Source organism: Micrasema longulum, unplaced genomic scaffold, assembly GCF_059751315.1.
Source record: "Micrasema longulum isolate JH-2025_06_02 unplaced genomic scaffold, ASM5975131v1 h1tg001259l, whole genome shotgun sequence".
Taxonomy (NCBI): domain Eukaryota; kingdom Metazoa; phylum Arthropoda; class Insecta; order Trichoptera; family Brachycentridae; genus Micrasema; species Micrasema longulum.
In genome coordinates, this window is record NW_028278446.1 from 752,611 (window position 1) to 774,763 (window position 22,153).

The window sequence follows — 22,153 nt, forward strand, 5'->3', positions numbered from 1 at the left end:
CTAAAAGGGAAAGCGTAGTTGTAACAGAAACATTATTTGCAAGACGATAATAGTAAATAATAGTTTCAAATTTAAAATCATGTCGTTCTTACGTGGTGGTGGTTTGGGATAGCAGTTGGTGAACGGATCGCCCGTATAGCCATCTGGGCAAGTGCACACGGGAGTGTGGTTTATCACCGCGCATTGCGCACCTTGACCGCAGGACCCGGGACAAGGGTCGCGGCACTTTTCGTTCATGCACGCCCTGTTACTGCTGCATTCGGGATTTATCGTGCATTCGGGACGGCAATTAGGGGGGCTTCCTATGTACGTGGGCAGGCAAGAGCACGACGGCGCTCCGCCGATATCTCTACACTGAGAGTTCAGACCGCAAGGGGACGGGACGCACGGGTCTCTGTACGGCTCTTGCTGTGGTGGGGGTTGGGGAGCTGAAAATACGCCGACAGCATTGATTAGCAAACAAAACCGCTCGAGACTCTCCCATTAATATTATTTAATTCATAACGGAGAGTAAACTCACGAGGTATCGGGTAGCATCTGGAGAACGGATCACCAGTGTATCCTTGATTACATGAACATATAGGGCTGTGATTATTGACTTGGCAGCGAGCGTTCAGTCCGCACGGCCCTGGACAGGGATTTGTGCACTTTTGGCTGAAGCAAGCCTTGTCAAGCGGACATTCTGAACTGACTACGCATTCGGGCCTGCAGGCGGGAGGCGAACCGACGTATGTCGGCAAGCACGAGCATACCCCTTGTCCGTTAACTTCCCTGCACTGGCTGTTGGGACCGCACGGTGAAGGATTGCATGGATTAACGGGTTCTGCTACAACAGCTGAGGGAATAAATAATTTTTTTGAATTTACTGTGCATAAAATTAATTCTGAAATTGTATATACGAGTTCTCGAATAATAACTACACTTAATGCATTTCCGAAAAAAAGACACGCAAATATTTTTTTTAATATTTCATAATATCAATTTTGGAAATTGTAATTAACTCAGATGTGGAAAAATACCGTGATTTTAAATATTCATTTAACTTAGTAAAGCATTTCGGATGTGATAGTATTATTATACAAAATTTTCAATAATAAGAAAAAATGTTATTCAATATTGTGCGATACGAAGCATAATCCTCTATTAATTAATCGAAAGTTTTTTTTGTAGTCAGTATTCTTTTGTGCTACCACAGGTCAGGAAACCTGATTATAATAGTAAATTAATTTAATTTAGTTAAGTATATCCAAACAGAACGAATTGTGATTACTATAATAATGTCGTATGTATTGTTTATTGTTTGTGAAAAATAGATAAAATAAAATAAAGTAAGAAACCGCCATTTAAAATACTAAAATTTACGGTTAAAGAACATCCGGAATTAAAAAAAAAAATTAAGGCCAGTGTAAGTACGTTTTAATAATTGCGGTAAACTTTTATAATATACTCAGATGGATCTGTGGCCATCGGATTATAATTTCAAATAATAATAAGTGTGATGTATATTTTAACTTTTTCATTTACTACTGCAATACTTGAGGTATTATATTACGAAAATGGCGCTATATAAGTTATCCATAATAATAATAATACTTGCAACGTCAAAATGAGCAGGTAGTCAAACTCCACACGCCATCTGCTCGTGTCTAGGTCTCACAGTATTTATTCGCTACCCGCTCACAGAGATATAGAACCAAAGCGTTCCAAATTTTTGGTTTAAAAACAAACGTGTAACGGACGGTTTCGGTTTGCGCTTGCGATTCTCGACCTGAGTATCTACAGCCCGCTGTATTGCTGTAAACTGTAGCTTACTTCGTGATTGATAATCATCAAATGGTTTTTGTACGCATACGCGGCTCTATAAGCGGGTGGCGTATGATTACATTGTTTACTCTGAGGTTTGGACAGAGCCGCAGTTAAATTTATTTTCACACATTCAAACATAACGTTGAGTAACCCGTTAAAATGACACATTAATCGTCAACAAAACAGTAATGCTGCGTTTCTTTAAATTTAAACAAAAAAAAATATTTTTATAAATCGACCACCTCTAAGTAAAAATTTAGAAAAACAAACTATTGGTTAATTAAAAAAGTTTTTGAATTTTTTGAAAAGAAATAAAAGAATAAATATTATTTGAAAATGGAAACGTAAACTATTTTCTTACAAAAAAAAACAACATTTTCGATATTCCATTTACCCCTTTCCGTTCCTTTACTAAGGCGCTGATTTGGTACATCAATAATTGCAGCGTATCTTAAATTTAAATAATTGTAAGACGGAGCAAAACTAAACAAACATATTATTCAGATGCTAGTCTACGAGAAATACCCGTAAGAAATATAGCAAATAAATTATTACTTTTCAAATAAAATAATTACAATAATAATTTAAATAAATGAAATAAAATAAAAATAATGATTGAAAAATTTAAATTATAAAATAATCTTACGTTCTTGGAGAACGTTGCAGAAACGGAACGGATCACCAGTAAATCCCGGGCGACAGGTGCACATTGGAAGATGATTGATAACTTGGCAATTAGCATTTTGACCACACGTTCCGGGACAGGGATCCTGACACTTGTTGCGGAGGCAAGCTCTATTAGAGGGGCAATCCGAATTGATTACACATTCCGGGCGACAGCCTTCGTACGGATTTCCGAAATATTCTGGAAGACAAATGCATGCTCCGGCGCCGTTCTGTTCGCGGCAAATAGCATTTGAACCGCAAGGAGAAGGAACGCAAGGAGCAGGTCGTTCTTGCGGTAGAGGATCTTGCTGAATAAAGCATTGGACGAATGGATCGCCCGTAAATCCAACGGAGCAAATGCACATCGGAGTGTGACTAACCACGCGGCACTCAGCATTCGGCCCGCATGAGCCGGGACATGGATCTTTACATTTCTGATTTATGCACGCGAGATTGCTAGAACATTCGCTGTTACTGACGCATTCCGGCCTGCAATTAGGCGGAGATCCGATATATTCCGGGAGGCACGAGCACGAAGGGGAGTCGCCGATCTCTCGGCACTGAGAGTTTGGACCGCACGGAGACGGCTGGCAAGGGTTCACCGGCACCGGGGGAGTTTCCGCTGTGGAAAGCGAATAATTCACGGTTAAGAAATTGATGAGGGAATTCGAATAATCCAACAATGTTCGCGGAAAGGAAACAAGTCTTACGTATGGGTTGGCATCTGACAAACGGATCGCCCGTATACCTCGCTGGGCAAGTGCATATGGGATTGTGGTTTATGACCTCGCATCTGGCGCCAATTCCGCATGTTCCGGGACAGGGATCTCTACACTTTTGATTACTACAGGCTTCGTTCTGGGGACACTCGGAGCTGACCACGCACTCGGGTCTGCATGTAGGCGGACTGCCGATGTAGCCCAGTACGCAAGAGCATACAGCTTGTCCATTGATCTCCCTGCATTGACTGTTGGGACCGCATGGGGACGGATTGCACGGATTCGATACGACGGGAGCTGAAGTAGAAATTTTCGTGATTAGGGTCAGAAAAGATGGAAAGGTGGGGAATAATAATTTCAACATTCATTATCAAAACGGTTGACAGGCGGAGCGAAAACATACCCTGGACAGGTCGGCATTCAACAAATGCATTGCCAGATAAGCCGGCGGGACAGCTACACATCGGGATATGATTGATTACATCGCAGCGTGCATTCTGACCGCAAGTTCCTGGACACGGGTCTGCGCATTTGTTGCGCATGCAAGCTTTATCTCTGGGGCAATCTGCGCTTACAACGCATTCAGGACGGCAACCGAAGTAAGGATCTCCCTGATATTCAGGGAGACACGTGCATACTCCGTCTCTACACTGAGCATTGGGGCCACATGGAGAAGGATTACAAGGATCTGTTTCTACTGGTTCTGCGGCTAAAAGGGAAAGCGTAGTTGTAACAGAAACATTATTTGCAAGACGATAATAGTAAATAATAGTTTCAAATTTAAAATCATGTCGTTCTTACGTGGTGGTGGTTTGGGATAGCAGTTGGTGAACGGATCGCCCGTATAGCCATCTGGGCAAGTGCACACGGGAGTGTGGTTTATCACCGCGCATTGCGCACCTTGACCGCAGGACCCGGGACAAGGGTCGCGGCACTTTTCGTTCATGCACGCCCTGTTACTGCTGCATTCGGGATTTATCGTGCATTCGGGACGGCAATTAGGGGGGCTTCCTATGTACGTGGGCAGGCAAGAGCACGACGGCGCTCCGCCGATATCTCTACACTGAGAGTTCAGACCGCAAGGGGACGGGACGCACGGGTCTCTGTACGGCTCTTGCTGTGGTGGGGGTTGGGGAGCTGAAAATACGCCGACGGCATTGATTAGCGAACGAATTCGCGAAAGACTCTATCGTCAATTGTATTCAATTCATAACTGAGAGATAACTCACGAGGTATCGGGTAGCATCTGGAGAACGGATCACCAGTGTATCCTTGATTACATGAACATATCGGGCTGTGATTATTGACTTGGCAGCGAGCGTTCAGTCCGCACGGCCCTGGACAGGGATTTGTGCACTTTTGGCTGAAGCAAGCCTTGTCAAGCGGACATTCTGAACTGACTACGCATTCGGGCCTGCAGGCGGGTGGCGCACCGACGTATGTCGGCAAGCACGAGCACACTCCTTGGCCGTTGACTTCCCTGCACTGGCTGTTGGGACCGCACGGCGAGGGATTGCACGGATTGACGGGTTCCGCTACGACGGCTGGGAGACAAGACACAAAAGCGTTTAGATCACCCAGAAAGAGGGGCGAGAATAAATTTAAAATGCATACCAGTAAAAAGACCTACCCGCACGAACATTACGTATTATCATGCGTCCATTCAACACATATAAAAAAAAACAGATTTCAAATACACTCATTCTACACACCAAGTCATTTCGCTATTTTCTCTTCGTCAATTGCGAGATTATAATTTTTCGGTTGGCAGATGACTTTTGTTCATACATGACCACGCTACCGGTTTACAAAATCAAAAATAATCTACGTTGTACGCGAGATAAGAAAATACGAAAGATACATATATAATCGTGATAGGGTTCTTACGTTCTTGGAACACGTTGCAGAAGCGGAACGGATCACCGGTGTATCCCGGGCGGCACGTGCATGACGGCAGGTGGTTAATTACTTGACAATCTGCGTTCTGGCCGCATGTACCAGGACAAGGATCCTGACACTTGTTGCGGAGGCAAGCTCTATTGGAGGGACAATCCGAATTGAGCACGCATTCCGGACGGCACCCTTCGTAGGGGTTACCGACATATTCAGGAAGGCAAGTGCACGCTCCGGCGCCGTTCTGTTCGCGGCATACTGCGTTCGACCCGCAGGGTGATGGAGTGCATGGCCTCGGACGCTCTTCGGGTACGGGGTCGGCTTGTTTCACGAAGCACTGGACGAATGGATCGCCCGTAAATCCAATGGAGCAAATGCACATCGGAGTATGACTGACCACGCGGCACTCGGCATTCGGCCCGCACGAGCCGGGACACGGATCTTTGCATTTCTGATTTATACACGCGAGATTGCTGGGACATTCGCTGTTACTGACGCATTCTGGCCTACAATTGGGCGGATTCCCTATAAATTCTGGGAGACACGAGCACGAAGGGGAGTCGCCGATCTCTCGGCACTGAGAGTTTGGACCGCACGGAGACGGCTGGCAAGGGTTCACCGGCACCGGGGGAGTTTCCGCTGTGGAAAGCGAATAATTCACGGTTAAGAAATTGATTAGGGAATTCGAATAATCCAACAATGTTCGCGGAAAGGAAACAAGTCTTACGTATGGGTTGGCATCTGACAAACGGATCGCCCGTATACCTCGCTGGGCAAGTGCATATGGGATTGTGGTTTATGACCTCGCATCTGGCGCCGATTCCGCATGTTCCGGGACAGGGATCTCTACACTTTTGATTACTACAGGCTTCATTCTGGGGACACTCGGAGCTGACTACGCATTCGGGTCTGCATGTAGGGGGACTGCCAATGTAGCCTGGCACGCAAGAGCACACACCCTGTCCGTTGATTTCCCTGCATTGACTGTTGGGACCGCATGGGGACGGATTGCACGGATTCGATACAACGGGAGCTGAAGTAGAAATTTTCGTGATTAGGGTCAGAAATGATGGAAAAGTGGGGAATAATAAATTCAACATTCATTATCAAAACGGTTGACGGGGGGAGCGAAAACATACCCTGGACAGGTCTGCATTCAACGAAGGCGTTGCCGGATAGACCGGCGGGACAGCTGCACATCGGAATGTGATTGATCACGTCGCAGCGAGCATTCTGACCGCAAGTTCCTGGACACGGGTCTGCGCATTTATTGCGCATGCATGCTTTGTCTCTGGGGCAATCTGCGCTTACGACGCATTCCGGCCGGCAACCGAAGTAAGGATCCCCCTGATATTCAGGAAGACACGTGCACACTCCGTCTCTACACTGAGCATTGGGGCCGCATGGGGAAGGATTGCACGGATCCGTTTCTACGGGTTCAGCGGCTAAAAGCGAAAGGGCGGTACTTATACAACTGTTCTAAGAGGTGGGGGAGAAATATTCCATGTCTGTGATGAGATCGAAAAATGCTTACGTGGTGGTGGTTTGGGATAGCAGTTGGTGAACGGATCGCCCGTAAAGCCATCTGGGCAAGTGCACACGGGAGTGTGGTTTATCACCGCGCATTGCGCACCTTGACCGCAGGACCCGGGACAAGGGTCGCGGCACTTTTCATTCATGCACGCCCTGTTGCTGCTGCATTCGGGATTTATCGTGCATTCGGGACGGCAATTAGGGGGGCTTCCTATGTACGTGGGCAAGCAAGAGCACGACGGCGCTCCGCCGATATCTCTACACTGAGAGTTCAGACCGCAAGGGGACGGGACGCACGGGTCTCTGTACGGCTCTTGTTGTGGTGGGGGTTGGGGAGCTGAAAATACGCCGACGGCATTGATTAGCGAACGAATTCGCGAGAGACTCTATCGTCAATTGTATTCAATTCATAACTGAGAGATAACTCACGAGGTATCGGGTAGCATCTGGAGAACGGATCACCAGTGTATCCTTGATTACATGAACATATCGGGCTGTGATTATTGACTTGGCAGCGAGCGTTCAGTCCGCACGGCCCTGGGCAGGGATTCGTGCACTTTTGGCTGAAGCAAGCCTTGTCAAGGGGACATTCTGAACTGACTACGCATTCGGGCCTGCAGGCGGGTGGCGCACCGACGTATGTCGGCAAGCACGAGCACACTCCTTGGCCGTTGACTTCCCTGCACTGGCTGTTGGGACCGCACGGCGAGGGATTGCACGGATTGACGGGTTCCGCTACGACGGCTGGGAGACAAGACACAAAAGCGTTTAGATCACCCAGAAAGAGGGGCGAGAATAAATTTAAAATGCATACCAGTAAAAAGACCTACCCGCACGAACATTACGTATTATCATGCGTCCATTCAACACATATAAAAAAAAACAGATTTCAAATACACTCATTCTACACACCAAGTCATTTCGCTATTTTCTCTTCGTCAATTGTGAGATTATAATTTTTCGGTTGGCAGATGACTTTTGTTCATACATGACCACGCTACCGGTTTACAAAATCAAAAGAACATTCATATTGCATGCGTATATCTTCCTCAAGGACGCAATTACGACACTGCTGTAAATTCATTTCTTTCTGTTTTAACTAAATTACGAGATCAAAATCCCGAAGACCTGATATTTGTTATGGGAGATTTCAATATGCCAACATTGGATTGGATTCCACAACCTGATTCCGCTCTTTTAATTTCTGATACATCATGTAATGAAGCTAGCAGGCATTTAGTAGACACGTTATCATACGCGGAACTTAATCAATTTAACAATATCCGTAATGTAAATGGAAGGCTTCTCGACTTAATTATTTCTGATATTGATTGCCGCGTAACGCATTCTGACGCACCTCTTGTCACTGAAGATACTCACCATCCAGCATTACATATAGACATCGGAATAGAAGTATCTCCCTCTCTAATTATACCGCATAAAGAAATCACTCTTTTTCGTAGGGCGGATTACTCAATCATAAATTCTTATCTACGCGAGGTTGATTGGTCGGTTTTAATCGATGCTGAGACTATTGATGATTCCGTGAACGCTTTTTATGTAATACTCAAAGATACTATTTTACGGTTTATTCCTAAGCAGTCAATTAAACAAAACAAATATCCCGTTTGGTACTCATCTGCCTTAATCAAGATAATAAAAAATAAACACAAAGTTCATAGAAGATGGATTAAATATCAAAACCCACTCGATTACTTAGAATTTTCAATGCTCCGATCACGTCAAAAAACTCAGCAAAAAGAATGTTACGCGATATACATTGCCAAAGTAGAGGGAGAAATTCCAAGTAATACTAAGAAACTCTGGTCATTTGCAAAAATGTTAACAAAAGAGGTAATATACCTCAAACTATGCATTATGGAGAGACATCTGGTACAGGGGGAAAGGAGATCTGCGATCTATTCTTAAAATATTTTAAAACATCTTATGAATCACCTAGCAATAATACTAATGATCAACCTCTTAATATTTCATCTACGCCAAATTTACTCAATGATTACGACTCAATTGGTAATGCATCTTTTGAGATAAAAGAGGTAACGAAATATCTGCTCAACATTAACCCAAACAAGGGAAGTGGAAATGATGAGATTGCTCCTTTTTTCGTTTTTCAATGCGCGCACTCACTGTCACTACCCTTGACTATTATTTTTAATAGATCAATTAACGAAAAAACTTTCCCTACAAAATTTAAAGAAGCAATAATAGTCCCAATTTTCAAATCTGGATCTAAAAATAATATTCAAAATTACCGTCCCATTTCAATTCTTTCAGTTTTTTCAAAATTATTTGAGCTCATGGTTTATGATAAAATTTATCCAAAAATTCTTAAAAATATACAAAATTTTCAGCATGGTTTTCTGAAGAGGCGCTCTGTTTTAACCAATATGGTAAATTTCACCGAATACGTCACTTCCAATATGGATGACAGAACGCAAGTTGATGTCATATACACAGATTATTCTAAAGCGTTTGATAAGGTGGATCACCGCATTCTTATGCGTAAATTAGAATATCTGGGAATTCACGGTGACTTATACAGATGGTTTATCTCTTACTTAGATAATAGACTTCAGTCAATTATGATTGAAGGATATCAATCTGATTTCATCTCCATTCCGTCTGGTGTACCACAGGGCTCACATCTTGGGCCACTTTTATTTAATGCCTATATTTATGATATTCAGTTATGTTTCAAAAATGCCCATTACCTTTGTTATGCTGACGATAAAAAATTTACCTTAAAGTCAAGTGTAGAGATGATTGTGCAAAGTTACAACAAGATTTACATGCATTATCGAATTACTGTGTTGTAAACAAACTTTATATCAATGTGTCTAAATGTTACAAAATATCTTTCACTCGTAATAAAAATAAAATAAAATATGACTATATGATAAATGAAAATACAATTAGAGAAGTAAACGAAATACGTGACTTGGGAATTATTTTGGACTCAAACTTAAATTACAATAGTCATATAGAAACTATAATTAACAAGGCATACAAAATGACTGGATTTATCATGCGGCTGTGTAAATCTTTTAAAAATTTAGGTTCATTTATATTGCTTTACATAACATACGTACGCCCCCATCTTGAATATTGCACTGCTATCTGGTCTCCTGTTTATAAATTAAATATTAATAGAATCGAGAATGTTCAAAAAAAATTCCTGAAAAAACTAGAATACAAATTTCATTTGCATTTTCCAAATTATTTAGCTTCATTAAAATTTTATAACCTTGTTTCATTAGCACACAGAAGAGATATGTTTGATCAGATCCTGCTTTATAAAATTGTCAATAATAAATTCGATTCCCCGGAACTCATTAATCTACTTGCTTACCGTGTCCCCTCCAGGCCAACTAGACTCTCTGATATTTTCTATATTCGTAAATTTAAAACTAATCATCGGAAACATTCTACAATCCCTCGTATATGTGAAACATTTAACAAAAAATTTAATAGTCTTGATATATTTAACACTCCATACAATATGTACAGAAGAGAATTAATAGGCTTGATTCATGCTCTTCATTCATAATTCGTTTAATCATTAAATCAAATGCAATTTTCCACTCTCACTTTCCTTCAATCATCCTTTACCACTCCTTATCAATTTCCTTCTTTTCCTTTCCACTATCTCCTTGTTTTGTCCATATTTATCTTATTTTAATATATGGTATATTTATTATTTGTATAGTTTAAACTTCAAGCCGTCGTCGCTTTATTACAGTAGTATTTAGTGAATACATATAATTGGATGGCAGGCCCTACTATGTATACATTTTATATAAAAAAAAATTTAAAAAAATATTCATTTAACCTGTACATCTGTTTGTATTCGAAATAAATAAAATAAAATAAAATAAAAATAATCTACGTTGTACGCGAGATAAGAAAATACGAAAGATACATATATAATCGTGATAGGGTTCTTACGTTCTTGGAACACGTTGCAGAAGCGGAACGGATCACCGGTGTATCCCGGGCGGCACGTGCATGACGGCAGGTGGTTAATTACTTGACAATCTGCGTTCTGGCCGCATGTACCAGGACAAGGATCCTGACACTTGTTGCGGAGGCAAGCTCTATTGGAGGGACAATCCGAATTGAGCACGCATTCCGGACGGCACCCTTCGTAGGGGTTACCGACATATTCAGGAAGGCAAGTGCACGCTCCGGCGCCGTTCTGTTCGCGGCATACTGCGTTCGACCCGCAGGGTGATGGAGTGCATGGCCTCGGACGCTCTTCGGGTACGGGGTCGGCTTGTTTCACGAAGCACTGGACGAATGGATCGCCCGTAAATCCAATGGAGCAAATGCACATCGGAGTGTGACTGACCACGCGGCACTCGGCATTCGGCCCGCACGAGCCGGGACACGGATCTTTGCATTTCTGATTTATACACGCGAGATTGCTGGGACATTCGCTGTTACTGACGCATTCTGGCCTACAATTGGGCGGATTCCCTATAAATTCTGGGAGACACGAGCACGAAGGGGAGTCGCCGATCTCTCGGCACTGAGAGTTTGGACCGCACGGAGACGGCTGGCAAGGGTTCACCGGCACCGGGGGAGTTTCCGCTGTGGAAAGCGAATAATTCACGGTTAAGAAATTGATTAGGGAATTCGAATAATCCAACAATGTTCGCGGAAAGGAAACAAGTCTTACGTATGGGTTGGCATCTGACAAACGGATCGCCCGTATACCTCGCTGGGCAAGTGCATATGGGATTGTGGTTTATGACCTCGCATCTGGCGCCGATTCCGCATGTTCCGGGACAGGGATCTCTACACTTTTGATTACTACAGGCTTCATTCTGGGGACACTCGGAGCTGACTACGCATTCGGGTCTGCATGTAGGGGGACTGCCAATGTAGCCTGGCACGCAAGAGCACACACCCTGTCCGTTGATTTCCCTGCATTGACTGTTGGGACCGCATGGGGACGGATTGCACGGATTCGATACAACGGGAGCTGAAGTAGAAATTTTCGTGATTAGGGTCAGAAATGATGGAAAAGTGGGGAATAATAAATTCAACATTCATTATCAAAACGGTTGACGGGGGGAGCGAAAACATACCCTGGACAGGTCTGCATTCAACGAAGGCGTTGCCGGATAGACCGGCGGGACAGCTGCACATCGGAATGTGATTGATCACGTCGCAGCGAGCATTCTGACCGCAAGTTCCTGGACACGGGTCTGCGCATTTATTGCGCATGCATGCTTTGTCTCTGGGGCAATCTGCGCTTACGACGCATTCCGGCCGGCAACCGAAGTAAGGATCCCCCTGATATTCAGGAAGACACGTGCACACTCCGTCTCTACACTGAGCATTGGGGCCGCATGGGGAAGGATTGCACGGATCCGTTTCTACGGGTTCAGCGGCTAAAAGCGAAAGGGCGGTACTTATACAACTGTTCTAAGAGGTGGGGGAGAAATATTCCATGTCTGTGATGAGATCGAAAAATGCTTACGTGGTGGTGGTTTGGGATAGCAGTTGGTGAACGGATCGCCCGTAAAGCCATCTGGGCAAGTGCACACGGGAGTGTGGTTTATCACCGCGCATTGCGCACCTTGACCGCAGGACCCGGGACAAGGGTCGCGGCACTTTTCATTCATGCACGCCCTGTTGCTGCTGCATTCGGGATTTATCGTGCATTCGGGACGGCAATTAGGGGGCTTCCTATGTACGTGGGCAAGCAAGAGCACGACGGCGCTCCGCCGATATCTCTACACTGAGAGTTCAGACCGCAAGGGGACGGGACGCACGGGTCTCTGTACGGCTCTTGTTGTGGTGGGGGTTGGGGAGCTGAAAATACGCCGACGGCATTGATTAGCGAACGAATTCGCGAGAGACTCTATCGTCAATTGTATTCAATTCATAACTGAGAGATAACTCACGAGGTATCGGGTAGCATCTGGAGAACGGATCACCAGTGTATCCTTGATTACATGAACATATCGGGCTGTGATTATTGACTTGGCAGCGAGCGTTCAGTCCGCACGGCCCTGGGCAGGGATTCGTGCACTTTTGGCTGAAGCAAGCCTTGTCAAGGGGACATTCTGAACTGACTACGCATTCGGGCCTGCAGGCGGGTGGCGCACCGACGTATGTCGGCAAGCACGAGCACACTCCTTGGCCGTTGACTTCCCTGCACTGGCTGTTGGGACCGCACGGCGAGGGATTGCACGGATTGACGGGTTCCGCTACGACGGCTGGGAGACAAGACACAAAAGCGTTTAGATCACCCAGAAAGAGGGGCGAGAATAAATTTAAAATGCATACCAGTAAAAAGACCTACCCGCACGAACATTACGTATTATCATGCGTCCATTCAACACATATAAAAAAAAAACAGATTTCAAATACACTCATTCTACACACCAAGTCATTTCGCTATTTTCTCTTCGTCAATTGTGAGATTATAATTTTTCGGTTGGCAGATGACTTTTGTTCATACATGACCACGCTACCGGTTTACAAAATCAAAAATAATCTACGTTGTACGCGAGATAAGAAAATTTGAAAGATACATATATAATCGTGATAGGGTTCTTACGTTCTTGGAACACGTTGCAGAAGCGGAACGGATCACCGGTGTATCCCGGGCGGCACGTGCATGACGGCAGGTGGTTAATTACTTGACAATCTGCGTTCTGGCCGCATGTACCAGGACAAGGATCCTGACACTTGTTGCGGAGGCAAGCTCTATTGGAGGGACAATCCGAATTGAGCACGCATTCCGGACGGCACCCTTCGTAGGGGTTACCGACATATTCAGGAAGGCAAGTGCACGCTCCGGCGCCGTTCTGTTCGCGGCATACTGCGTTCGACCCGCAGGGTGATGGAGTGCATGGCCTCGGACGCTCTTCGGGTACGGGGTCGGCTTGTTTCACGAAGCACTGGACGAATGGATCGCCCGTAAATCCAATGGAGCAAATGCACATCGGAGTGTGACTGACCACGCGGCACTCGGCATTCGGCCCGCACGAGCCGGGACACGGATCTTTGCATTTCTGATTTATACACGCGAGATTGCTGGGACATTCGCTGTTACTGACGCATTCTGGCCTACAATTGGGCGGATTCCCTATAAATTCTGGGAGACACGAGCACGAAGGGGAGTCGCCGATCTCTCGGCACTGAGAGTTTGGACCGCACGGAGACGGCTGGCAAGGGTTCACCGGCACCGGGGGAGTTTCCGCTGTGGAAAGCGAATAATTCACGGTTAAGAAATTGATTAGGGAATTCGAATAATCCAACAATGTTCGCGGAAAGGAAACAAGTCTTACGTATGGGTTGGCATCTGACAAACGGATCGCCCGTATACCTCGCTGGGCAAGTGCATATGGGATTGTGGTTTATGACCTCGCATCTGGCGCCGATTCCGCATGTTCCGGGACAGGGATCTCTACACTTTTGATTACTACAGGCTTCATTCTGGGGACACTCGGAGCTGACTACGCATTCGGGTCTGCATGTAGGGGGACTGCCAATGTAGCCTGGCACGCAAGAGCACACACCCTGTCCGTTGATTTCCCTGCATTGACTGTTGGGACCGCATGGGGACGGATTGCACGGATTCGATACAACGGGAGCTGAAGTAGAAATTTTCGTGATTAGGGTCAGAAATGATGGAAAAGTGGGGAATAATAAATTCAACATTCATTATCAAAACGGTTGACGGGGGGAGCGAAAACATACCCTGGACAGGTCTGCATTCAACGAAGGCGTTGCCGGATAGACCGGCGGGACAGCTGCACATCGGAATGTGATTGATCACGTCGCAGCGAGCATTCTGACCGCAAGTTCCTGGACACGGGTCTGCGCATTTATTGCGCATGCATGCTTTGTCTCTGGGGCAATCTGCGCTTACGACGCATTCCGGCCGGCAACCGAAGTAAGGATCCCCCTGATATTCAGGAAGACACGTGCACACTCCGTCTCTACACTGAGCATTGGGGCCGCATGGGGAAGGATTGCACGGATCCGTTTCTACGGGTTCAGCGGCTAAAAGCGAAAGGGCGGTACTTATACAACTGTTCTAAGAGGTGGGGGAGAAATATTCCATGTCTGTGATGAGATCGAAAAATGCTTACGTGGTGGTGGTTTGGGATAGCAGTTGGTGAACGGATCGCCCGTAAAGCCATCTGGGCAAGTGCACACGGGAGTGTGGTTTATCACCGCGCATTGCGCACCTTGACCGCAGGACCCGGGACAAGGGTCGCGGCACTTTTCATTCATGCACGCCCTGTTGCTGCTGCATTCGGGATTTATCGTGCATTCGGGACGGCAATTAGGGGGGCTTCCTATGTACGTGGGCAAGCAAGAGCACGACGGCGCTCCGCCGATATCTCTACACTGAGAGTTCAGACCGCAAGGGGACGGGACGCACGGGTCTCTGTACGGCTCTTGTTGTGGTGGGGGTTGGGGAGCTGAAAATACGCCGACGGCATTGATTAGCGAACGAATTCGCGAGAGACTCTATCGTCAATTGTATTCAATTCATAACTGAGAGATAACTCACGAGGTATCGGGTAGCATCTGGAGAACGGATCACCAGTGTATCCTTGATTACATGAACATATCGGGCTGTGATTATTGACTTGGCAGCGAGCGTTCAGTCCGCACGGCCCTGGGCAGGGATTCGTGCACTTTTGGCTGAAGCAAGCCTTGTCAAGGGGACATTCTGAACTGACTACGCATTCGGGCCTGCAGGCGGGTGGCGCACCGACGTATGTCGGCAAGCACGAGCACACTCCTTGGCCGTTGACTTCCCTGCACTGGCTGTTGGGACCGCACGGCGAGGGATTGCACGGATTGACGGGTTCCGCTACGACGGCTGGGAGACAAGACACAAAAGCGTTTAGATCACCCAGAAAGAGGGGCGAGAATAAATTTAAAATGCATACCAGTAAAAAGACCTACCCGCACGAACATTACGTATTATCATGCGTCCATTCAACACATATAAAAAAAAACAGATTTCAAATACACTCATTCTACACACCAAGTCATTTCGCTATTTTCTCTTCGTCAATTGTGAGATTATAATTTTTCGGTTGGCAGATGACTTTTGTTCATACATGACCACGCTACCGGTTTACAAAATCAAAAATAATCTACGTTGTACGCGAGATAAGAAAATTTGAAAGATACATATATAATCGTGATAGGGTTCTTACGTTCTTGGAACACGTTGCAGAAGCGGAACGGATCACCGGTGTATCCCGGGCGGCACGTGCATGACGGCAGGTGGTTAATTACTTGACAATCTGCGTTCTGGCCGCATGTACCAGGACAAGGATCCTGACACTTGTTGCGGAGGCAAGCTCTATTGGAGGGACAATCCGAATTGAGCACGCATTCCGGACGGCACCCTTCGTAGGGGTTACCGACATATTCAGGAAGGCAAGTGCACGCTCCGGCGCCGTTCTGTTCGCGGCATACTGCGTTCGACCCGCAGGGTGATGGAGTGCATGGCCTCGGACGCTCTTCGGGTACGGGGTCGGCTTGTTTCACGAAGCACTGGACGAATGGATCGCCCGTAAATCCAATGGAGCAAATGCACATCGGAGTGTGACTGACCACGCGGCACTCGGCATTCGGCCCGCACGAGCCGGGACACGGATCTTTGCATTTCTGATTTATACACGCGAGATTGCTGGGACATTCGCTGTTACTGACGCATTCTGGCCTACAATTGGGCGGATTCCCTATAAATTCTGGGAGACACGAGCACGAAGGGGAGTCGCCGATCTCTCGGCACTGAGAGTTTGGACCGCACGGAGACGGCTGGCAAGGGTTCACCGGCACCGGGGGAGTTTCCGCTGTGGAAAGCGAATAATTCACGGTTAAGAAATTGATTAGGGAATTCGAATAATCCAACAATGTTCGCGGAAAGGAAACAAGTCTTACGTATGGGTTGGCATCTGACAAACGGATCGCCCGTATACCTCGCTGGGCAAGTGCATATGGGATTGTGGTTTATGACCTCGCATCTGGCGCCGATTCCGCATGTTCCGGGACAGGGATCTCTACACTTTTGATTACTACAGGCTTCATTCTGGGGACACTCGGAGCTGACTACGCATTCGGGTCTGCATGTAGGGGGACTGCCAATGTAGCCTGGCACGCAAGAGCACACACCCTGTCCGTTGATTTCCCTGCATTGACTGTTGGGACCGCATGGGGACGGATTGCACGGATTCGATACAACGGGAGCTGAAGTAGAAATTTTCGTGATTAGGGTCAGAAATGATGGAAAAGTGGGGAATAATAAATTCAACATTCATTATCAAAACGGTTGACGGGGGGAGCGAAAACATACCCTGGACAGGTCTGCATTCAACGAAGGCGTTGCCGGATAGACCGGCGGGACAGCTGCACATCGGAATGTGATTGATCACGTCGCAGCGAGCATTCTGACCGCAAGTTCCTGGACACGGGTCTGCGCATTTATTGCGCATGCATGCTTTGTCTCTGGGGCAATCTGCGCTTACGACGCATTCCGGCCGGCAACCGAAGTAAGGATCCCCCTGATATTCAGGAAGACACGTGCACACTCCGTCTCTACACTGAGCATTGGGGCCGCATGGGGAAGGATTGCACGGATCCGTTTCTACGGGTTCAGCGGCTAAAAGCGAAAGGGCGGTACTTATACAACTGTTCTAAGAGGTGGGGGAGAAATATTCCATGTCTGTGATGAGATCGAAAAATGCTTACGTGGTGGTGGTTTGGGATAGCAGTTGGTGAACGGATCGCCCGTAAAGCCATCTGGGCAAGTGCACACGGGAGTGTGGTTTATCACCGCGCATTGCGCACCTTGACCGCAGGACCCGGGACAAGGGTCGCGGCACTTTTCATTCATGCACGCCCTGTTGCTGCTGCATTCGGGATTTATCGTGCATTCGGGACGGCAATTAGGGGGCTTCCTATGTACGTGGGCAAGCAAGAGCACGACGGCGCTCCGCCGATATCTCTACACTGAGAGTTCAGACCGCAAGGGGACGGGACGCACGGGTCTCTGTACGGCTCTTGTTGTGGTGGGGGTTGGGGAGCTGAAAATACGCCGACGGCATTGATTAGCGAACGAATTCGCGAGAGACTCTATCGTCAATTGTATTCAATTCATAACTGAGAGATAACTCACGAGGTATCGGGTAGCATCTGGAGAACGGATCACCAGTGTATCCTTGATTACATGAACATATCGGGCTGTGATTATTGACTTGGCAGCGAGCGTTCAGTCCGCACGGCCCTGGGCAGGGATTCGTGCACTTTTGGCTGAAGCAAGCCTTGTCAAGGGGACATTCTGAACTGACTACGCATTCGGGCCTGCAGGCGGGTGGCGCACCGACGTATGTCGGCAAGCACGAGCACACTCCTTGGCCGTTGACTTCCCTGCACTGGCTGTTGGGACCGCACGGCGAGGGATTGCACGGATTGACGGGTTCCGCTACGACGGCTGGGAGACAAGACACAAAAGCGTTTAGATCACCCAGAAAGAGGGGCGAGAATAAATTTAAAATGCATACCAGTAAAAAGACCTACCCGCACGAACATTACGTATTATCATGCGTCCATTCAACACATATAAAAAAAAACAGATTTCAAATACACTCATTCTACACACCAAGTCATTTCGCTATTTTCTCTTCGTCAATTGTGAGATTATAATTTTTCGGTTGGCAGATGACTTTTGTTCATACATGACCACGCTACCGGTTTACAAAATCAAAAATAATCTACGTTGTACGCGAGATAAGAAAATTTGAAAGATACATATATAATCGTGATAGGGTTCTTACGTTCTTGGAACACGTTGCAGAAGCGGAACGGATCACCGGTGTATCCCGGGCGGCACGTGCATGACGGCAGGTGGTTAATTACTTGACAATCTGCGTTCTGGCCGCATGTACCAGGACAAGGATCCTGACACTTGTTGCGGAGGCAAGCTCTATTGGAGGGACAATCCGAATTGAGCACGCATTCCGGACGGCACCCTTCGTAGGGGTTACCGACATATTCAGGAAGGCAAGTGCACGCTCCGGCGCCGTTCTGTTCGCGGCATACTGCGTTCGACCCGCAGGGTGATGGAGTGCATGGCCTCGGACGCTCTTCGGGTACGGGGTCGGCTTGTTTCACGAAGCACTGGACGAATGGATCGCCCGTAAATCCAATGGAGCAAATGCACATCGGAGTGTGACTGACCACGCGGCACTCGGCATTCGGCCCGCACGAGCCGGGACACGGATCTTTGCATTTCTGATTTATACACGCGAGATTGCTGGGACATTCGCTGTTACTGACGCATTCTGGCCTACAATTGGGCGGATTCCCTATAAATTCTGGGAGACACGAGCACGAAGGGGAGTCGCCGATCTCTCGGCACTGAGAGTTTGGACCGCACGGAGACGGCTGGCAAGGGTTCACCGGCACCGGGGGAGTTTCCGCTGTGGAAAGCGAATAATTCACGGTTAAGAAATTGATTAGGGAATTCGAATAATCCAACAATGTTCGCGGAAAGGAAACAAGTCTTACGTATGGGTTGGCATCTGACAAACGGATCGCCCGTATACCTCGCTGGGCAAGTGCATATGGGATTGTGGTTTATGACCTCGCATCTGGCGCCGATTCCGCATGTTCCGGGACAGGGATCTCTACACTTTTGATTACTACAGGCTTCATTCTGGGGACACTCGGAGCTGACTACGCATTCGGGTCTGCATGTAGGGGGACTGCCAATGTAGCCTGGCACGCAAGAGCACACACCCTGTCCGTTGATTTCCCTGCATTGACTGTTGGGACCGCATGGGGACGGATTGCACGGATTCGATACAACGGGAGCTGAAGTAGAAATTTTCGTGATTAGGGTCAGAAATGATGGAAAAGTGGGGAATAATAAATTCAACATTCATTATCAAAACGGTTGACGGGGGGAGCGAAAACATACCCTGGACAGGTCTGCATTCAACGAAGGCGTTGCCGGATAGACCGGCGGGACAGCTGCACATCGGAATGTGATTGATCACGTCGCAGCGAGCATTCTGACCGCAAGTTCCTGGACACGGGTCTGCGCATTTATTGCGCATGCATGCTTTGTCTCTGGGGCAATCTGCGCTTACGACGCATTCCGGCCGGCAACCGAAGTAAGGATCCCCCTGATATTCAGGAAGACACGTGCACACTCCGTCTCTACACTGAGCATTGGGGCCGCATGGGGAAGGATTGCACGGATCCGTTTCTACGGGTTCAGCGGCTAAAAGCGAAAGGGCGGTACTTATACAACTGTTCTAAGAGGCGGGGGAGAAATATTCCATGTCTGTGATGAGATCGAAAAATGCTTACGTGGTGGTGGTTTGGGATAGCAGTTGGTGAACGGATCGCCCGTAAAGCCATCTGGGCAAGTGCACACGGGAGTGTGGTTTATCACCGCGCATTGCGCACCTTGACCGCAGGACCCGGGACAAGGGTCGCGGCACTTTTCATTCATGCACGCCCTGTTGCTGCTGCATTCGGGATTTATCGTGCATTCGGGACGGCAATTAGGGGGGCTTCCTATGTACGTGGGCAAGCAAGAGCACGACGGCGCTCCGCCGATATCTCTACACTGAGAGTTCAGACCGCAAGGGGACGGGACGCACGGGTCTCTGTACGGCTCTTGTTGTGGTGGGGGTTGGGGAGCTGAAAATACGCCGACGGCATTGATTAGCGAACGAATTCGCGAGAGACTCTATCGTCAATTGTATTCAATTCATAACTGAGAGATAACTCACGAGGTATCGGGTAGCATCTGGAGAACGGATCACCAGTGTATCCTTGATTACATGAACATATCGGGCTGTGATTATTGACTTGGCAGCGAGCGTTCAGTCCGCACGGCCCTGGGCAGGGATTCGTGCACTTTTGGCTGAAGCAAGCCTTGTCAAGGGGACATTCTGAACTGACTACGCATTCGGGCCTGCAGGCGGGTGGCGCACCGACGTATGTCGGCAAGCACGAGCACACTCCTTGGCCGTTGACTTCCCTGCACTGGCTGTTGGGACCGCACGGCGAGGGATTGCACGGATTGACGGGTTCCGCTACGACGGCTGGGAGACAAGACACAAAAGCGTTTAGATCACCCAGAAAGAGGGGCGAGAATAAATTTAAAATGCATACCAGTAAAAAGACCTACCCGCACGAACATTACGTATTATCATGCGTCCATTCAACACATATAAAAAAAAACAGATTTCAAATACACTCATTCTACACACCAAGTCATTTCGCTATTTTCTCTTCGTCAATTGTGAGATTATAATTTTTCGGTTGGCAGATGACTTTTGTTCATACATGACCACGCTACCGGTTTACAAAATCAAAAATAATCTACGTTGTACGCGAGATAAGAAAATTTGAAAGATACATATATAATCGTGATAGGGTTCTTACGTTCTTGGAACACGTTGCAGAAGCGGAACGGATCACCGGTGTATCCCGGGCGGCACGTGCATGACGGCAGGTGGTTAATTACTTGACAATCTGCGTTCTGGCCGCATGTACCAGGACAAGGATCCTGACACTTGTTGCGGAGGCAAGCTCTATTGGAGGGACAATCCGAATTGAGCACGCATTCCGGACGGCACCCTTCGTAGGGGTTACCGACATATTCAGGAAGGCAAGTGCACGCTCCGGCGCCGTTCTGTTCGCGGCATACTGCGTTCGACCCGCAGGGTGATGGAGTGCATGGCCTCGGACGCTCTTCGGGTACGGGGTCGGCTTGTTTCACGAAGCACTGGACGAATGGATCGCCCGTAAATCCAATGGAGCAAATGCACATCGGAGTGTGACTGACCACGCGGCACTCGGCATTCGGCCCGCACGAGCCGGGACACGGATCTTTGCATTTCTGATTTATACACGCGAGATTGCTGGGACATTCGCTGTTACTGACGCATTCTGGCCTACAATTGGGCGGATTCCCTATAAATTCTGGGAGACACGAGCACGAAGGGGAGTCGCCGATCTCTCGGCACTGAGAGTTTGGACCGCACGGAGACGGCTGGCAAGGGTTCACCGGCACCGGGGGAGTTTCCGCTGTGGAAAGCGAATAATTCACGGTTAAGAAATTGATTAGGGAATTCGAATAATCCAACAATGTTCGCGGAAAGGAAACAAGTCTTACGTATGGGTTGGCATCTGACAAACGGATCGCCCGTATACCTCGCTGGGCAAGTGCATATGGGATTGTGGTTTATGACCTCGCATCTGGCGCCGATTCCGCATGTTCCGGGACAGGGATCTCTACACTTTTGATTACTACAGGCTTCATTCTGGGGACACTCGGAGCTGACTACGCATTCGGGTCTGCATGTAGGGGGACTGCCAATGTAGCCTGGCACGCAAGAGCACACACCCTGTCCGTTGATTTCCCTGCATTGACTGTTGGGACCGCATGGGGACGGATTGCACGGATTCGATACAACGGGAGCTGAAGTAGAAATTTTCGTGATTAGGGT

General features: G+C 47.5%; 2 protein-coding genes across 2 annotated transcripts in view; both read right to left on the reverse strand.

The window, feature by feature from the left end:
* Nucleotides 1–22,153, reverse strand: part of dpy (fibrillin-like protein dumpy) — a 338,800-nt gene that overhangs the window by 38,969 nt on the left and 277,678 nt on the right. Inside the window, exons 81-108 of the mRNA XM_088234564.1 lie at nt 21,820–22,125; nt 21,087–21,731; nt 20,429–20,734; nt 20,001–20,336; nt 19,606–19,911; nt 19,194–19,499; nt 18,798–19,105; nt 16,981–17,320; nt 16,569–16,874; nt 15,836–16,480; nt 15,178–15,492; nt 14,750–15,085; nt 14,355–14,660; nt 13,943–14,248; nt 13,246–13,854; nt 12,551–12,592; nt 7,047–7,352; nt 6,619–6,954; nt 6,224–6,529; nt 5,812–6,117; nt 5,079–5,723; nt 4,421–4,726; nt 3,993–4,328; nt 3,595–3,900; nt 3,183–3,488; nt 2,453–3,094; nt 521–823; nt 93–428 (exon numbers count right to left, since the gene is read on the reverse strand). Coding sequence (XP_088090690.1) covers nt 93–428; nt 521–823; nt 2,453–3,094; nt 3,183–3,488; nt 3,595–3,900; nt 3,993–4,328; nt 4,421–4,726; nt 5,079–5,723; nt 5,812–6,117; nt 6,224–6,529; nt 6,619–6,954; nt 7,047–7,352; nt 12,551–12,592; nt 13,246–13,854; nt 13,943–14,248; nt 14,355–14,660; nt 14,750–15,085; nt 15,178–15,492; nt 15,836–16,480; nt 16,569–16,874; nt 16,981–17,320; nt 18,798–19,105; nt 19,194–19,499; nt 19,606–19,911; nt 20,001–20,336; nt 20,429–20,734; nt 21,087–21,731; nt 21,820–22,125 — 10,152 coding nt within the window. The remainder of the gene's footprint in view (nt 1–92; nt 429–520; nt 824–2,452; nt 3,095–3,182; nt 3,489–3,594; nt 3,901–3,992; nt 4,329–4,420; nt 4,727–5,078; nt 5,724–5,811; nt 6,118–6,223; nt 6,530–6,618; nt 6,955–7,046; nt 7,353–12,550; nt 12,593–13,245; nt 13,855–13,942; nt 14,249–14,354; nt 14,661–14,749; nt 15,086–15,177; nt 15,493–15,835; nt 16,481–16,568; nt 16,875–16,980; nt 17,321–18,797; nt 19,106–19,193; nt 19,500–19,605; nt 19,912–20,000; nt 20,337–20,428; nt 20,735–21,086; nt 21,732–21,819; nt 22,126–22,153) is intronic.
* Nucleotides 9,433–11,810, reverse strand: LOC148276225 (uncharacterized). Its single transcript, XM_088234584.1, has 3 exons — nt 11,317–11,810; nt 10,584–11,228; nt 9,433–9,443 (listed from the first exon to the last, which is right to left on the reverse strand). The coding sequence occupies exons 1-3, from the start codon at nt 11,687–11,689 to the stop codon at nt 9,433–9,435; spliced, it is 1,029 nt and encodes a 342-aa protein (XP_088090710.1). The 5' UTR covers nt 11,690–11,810.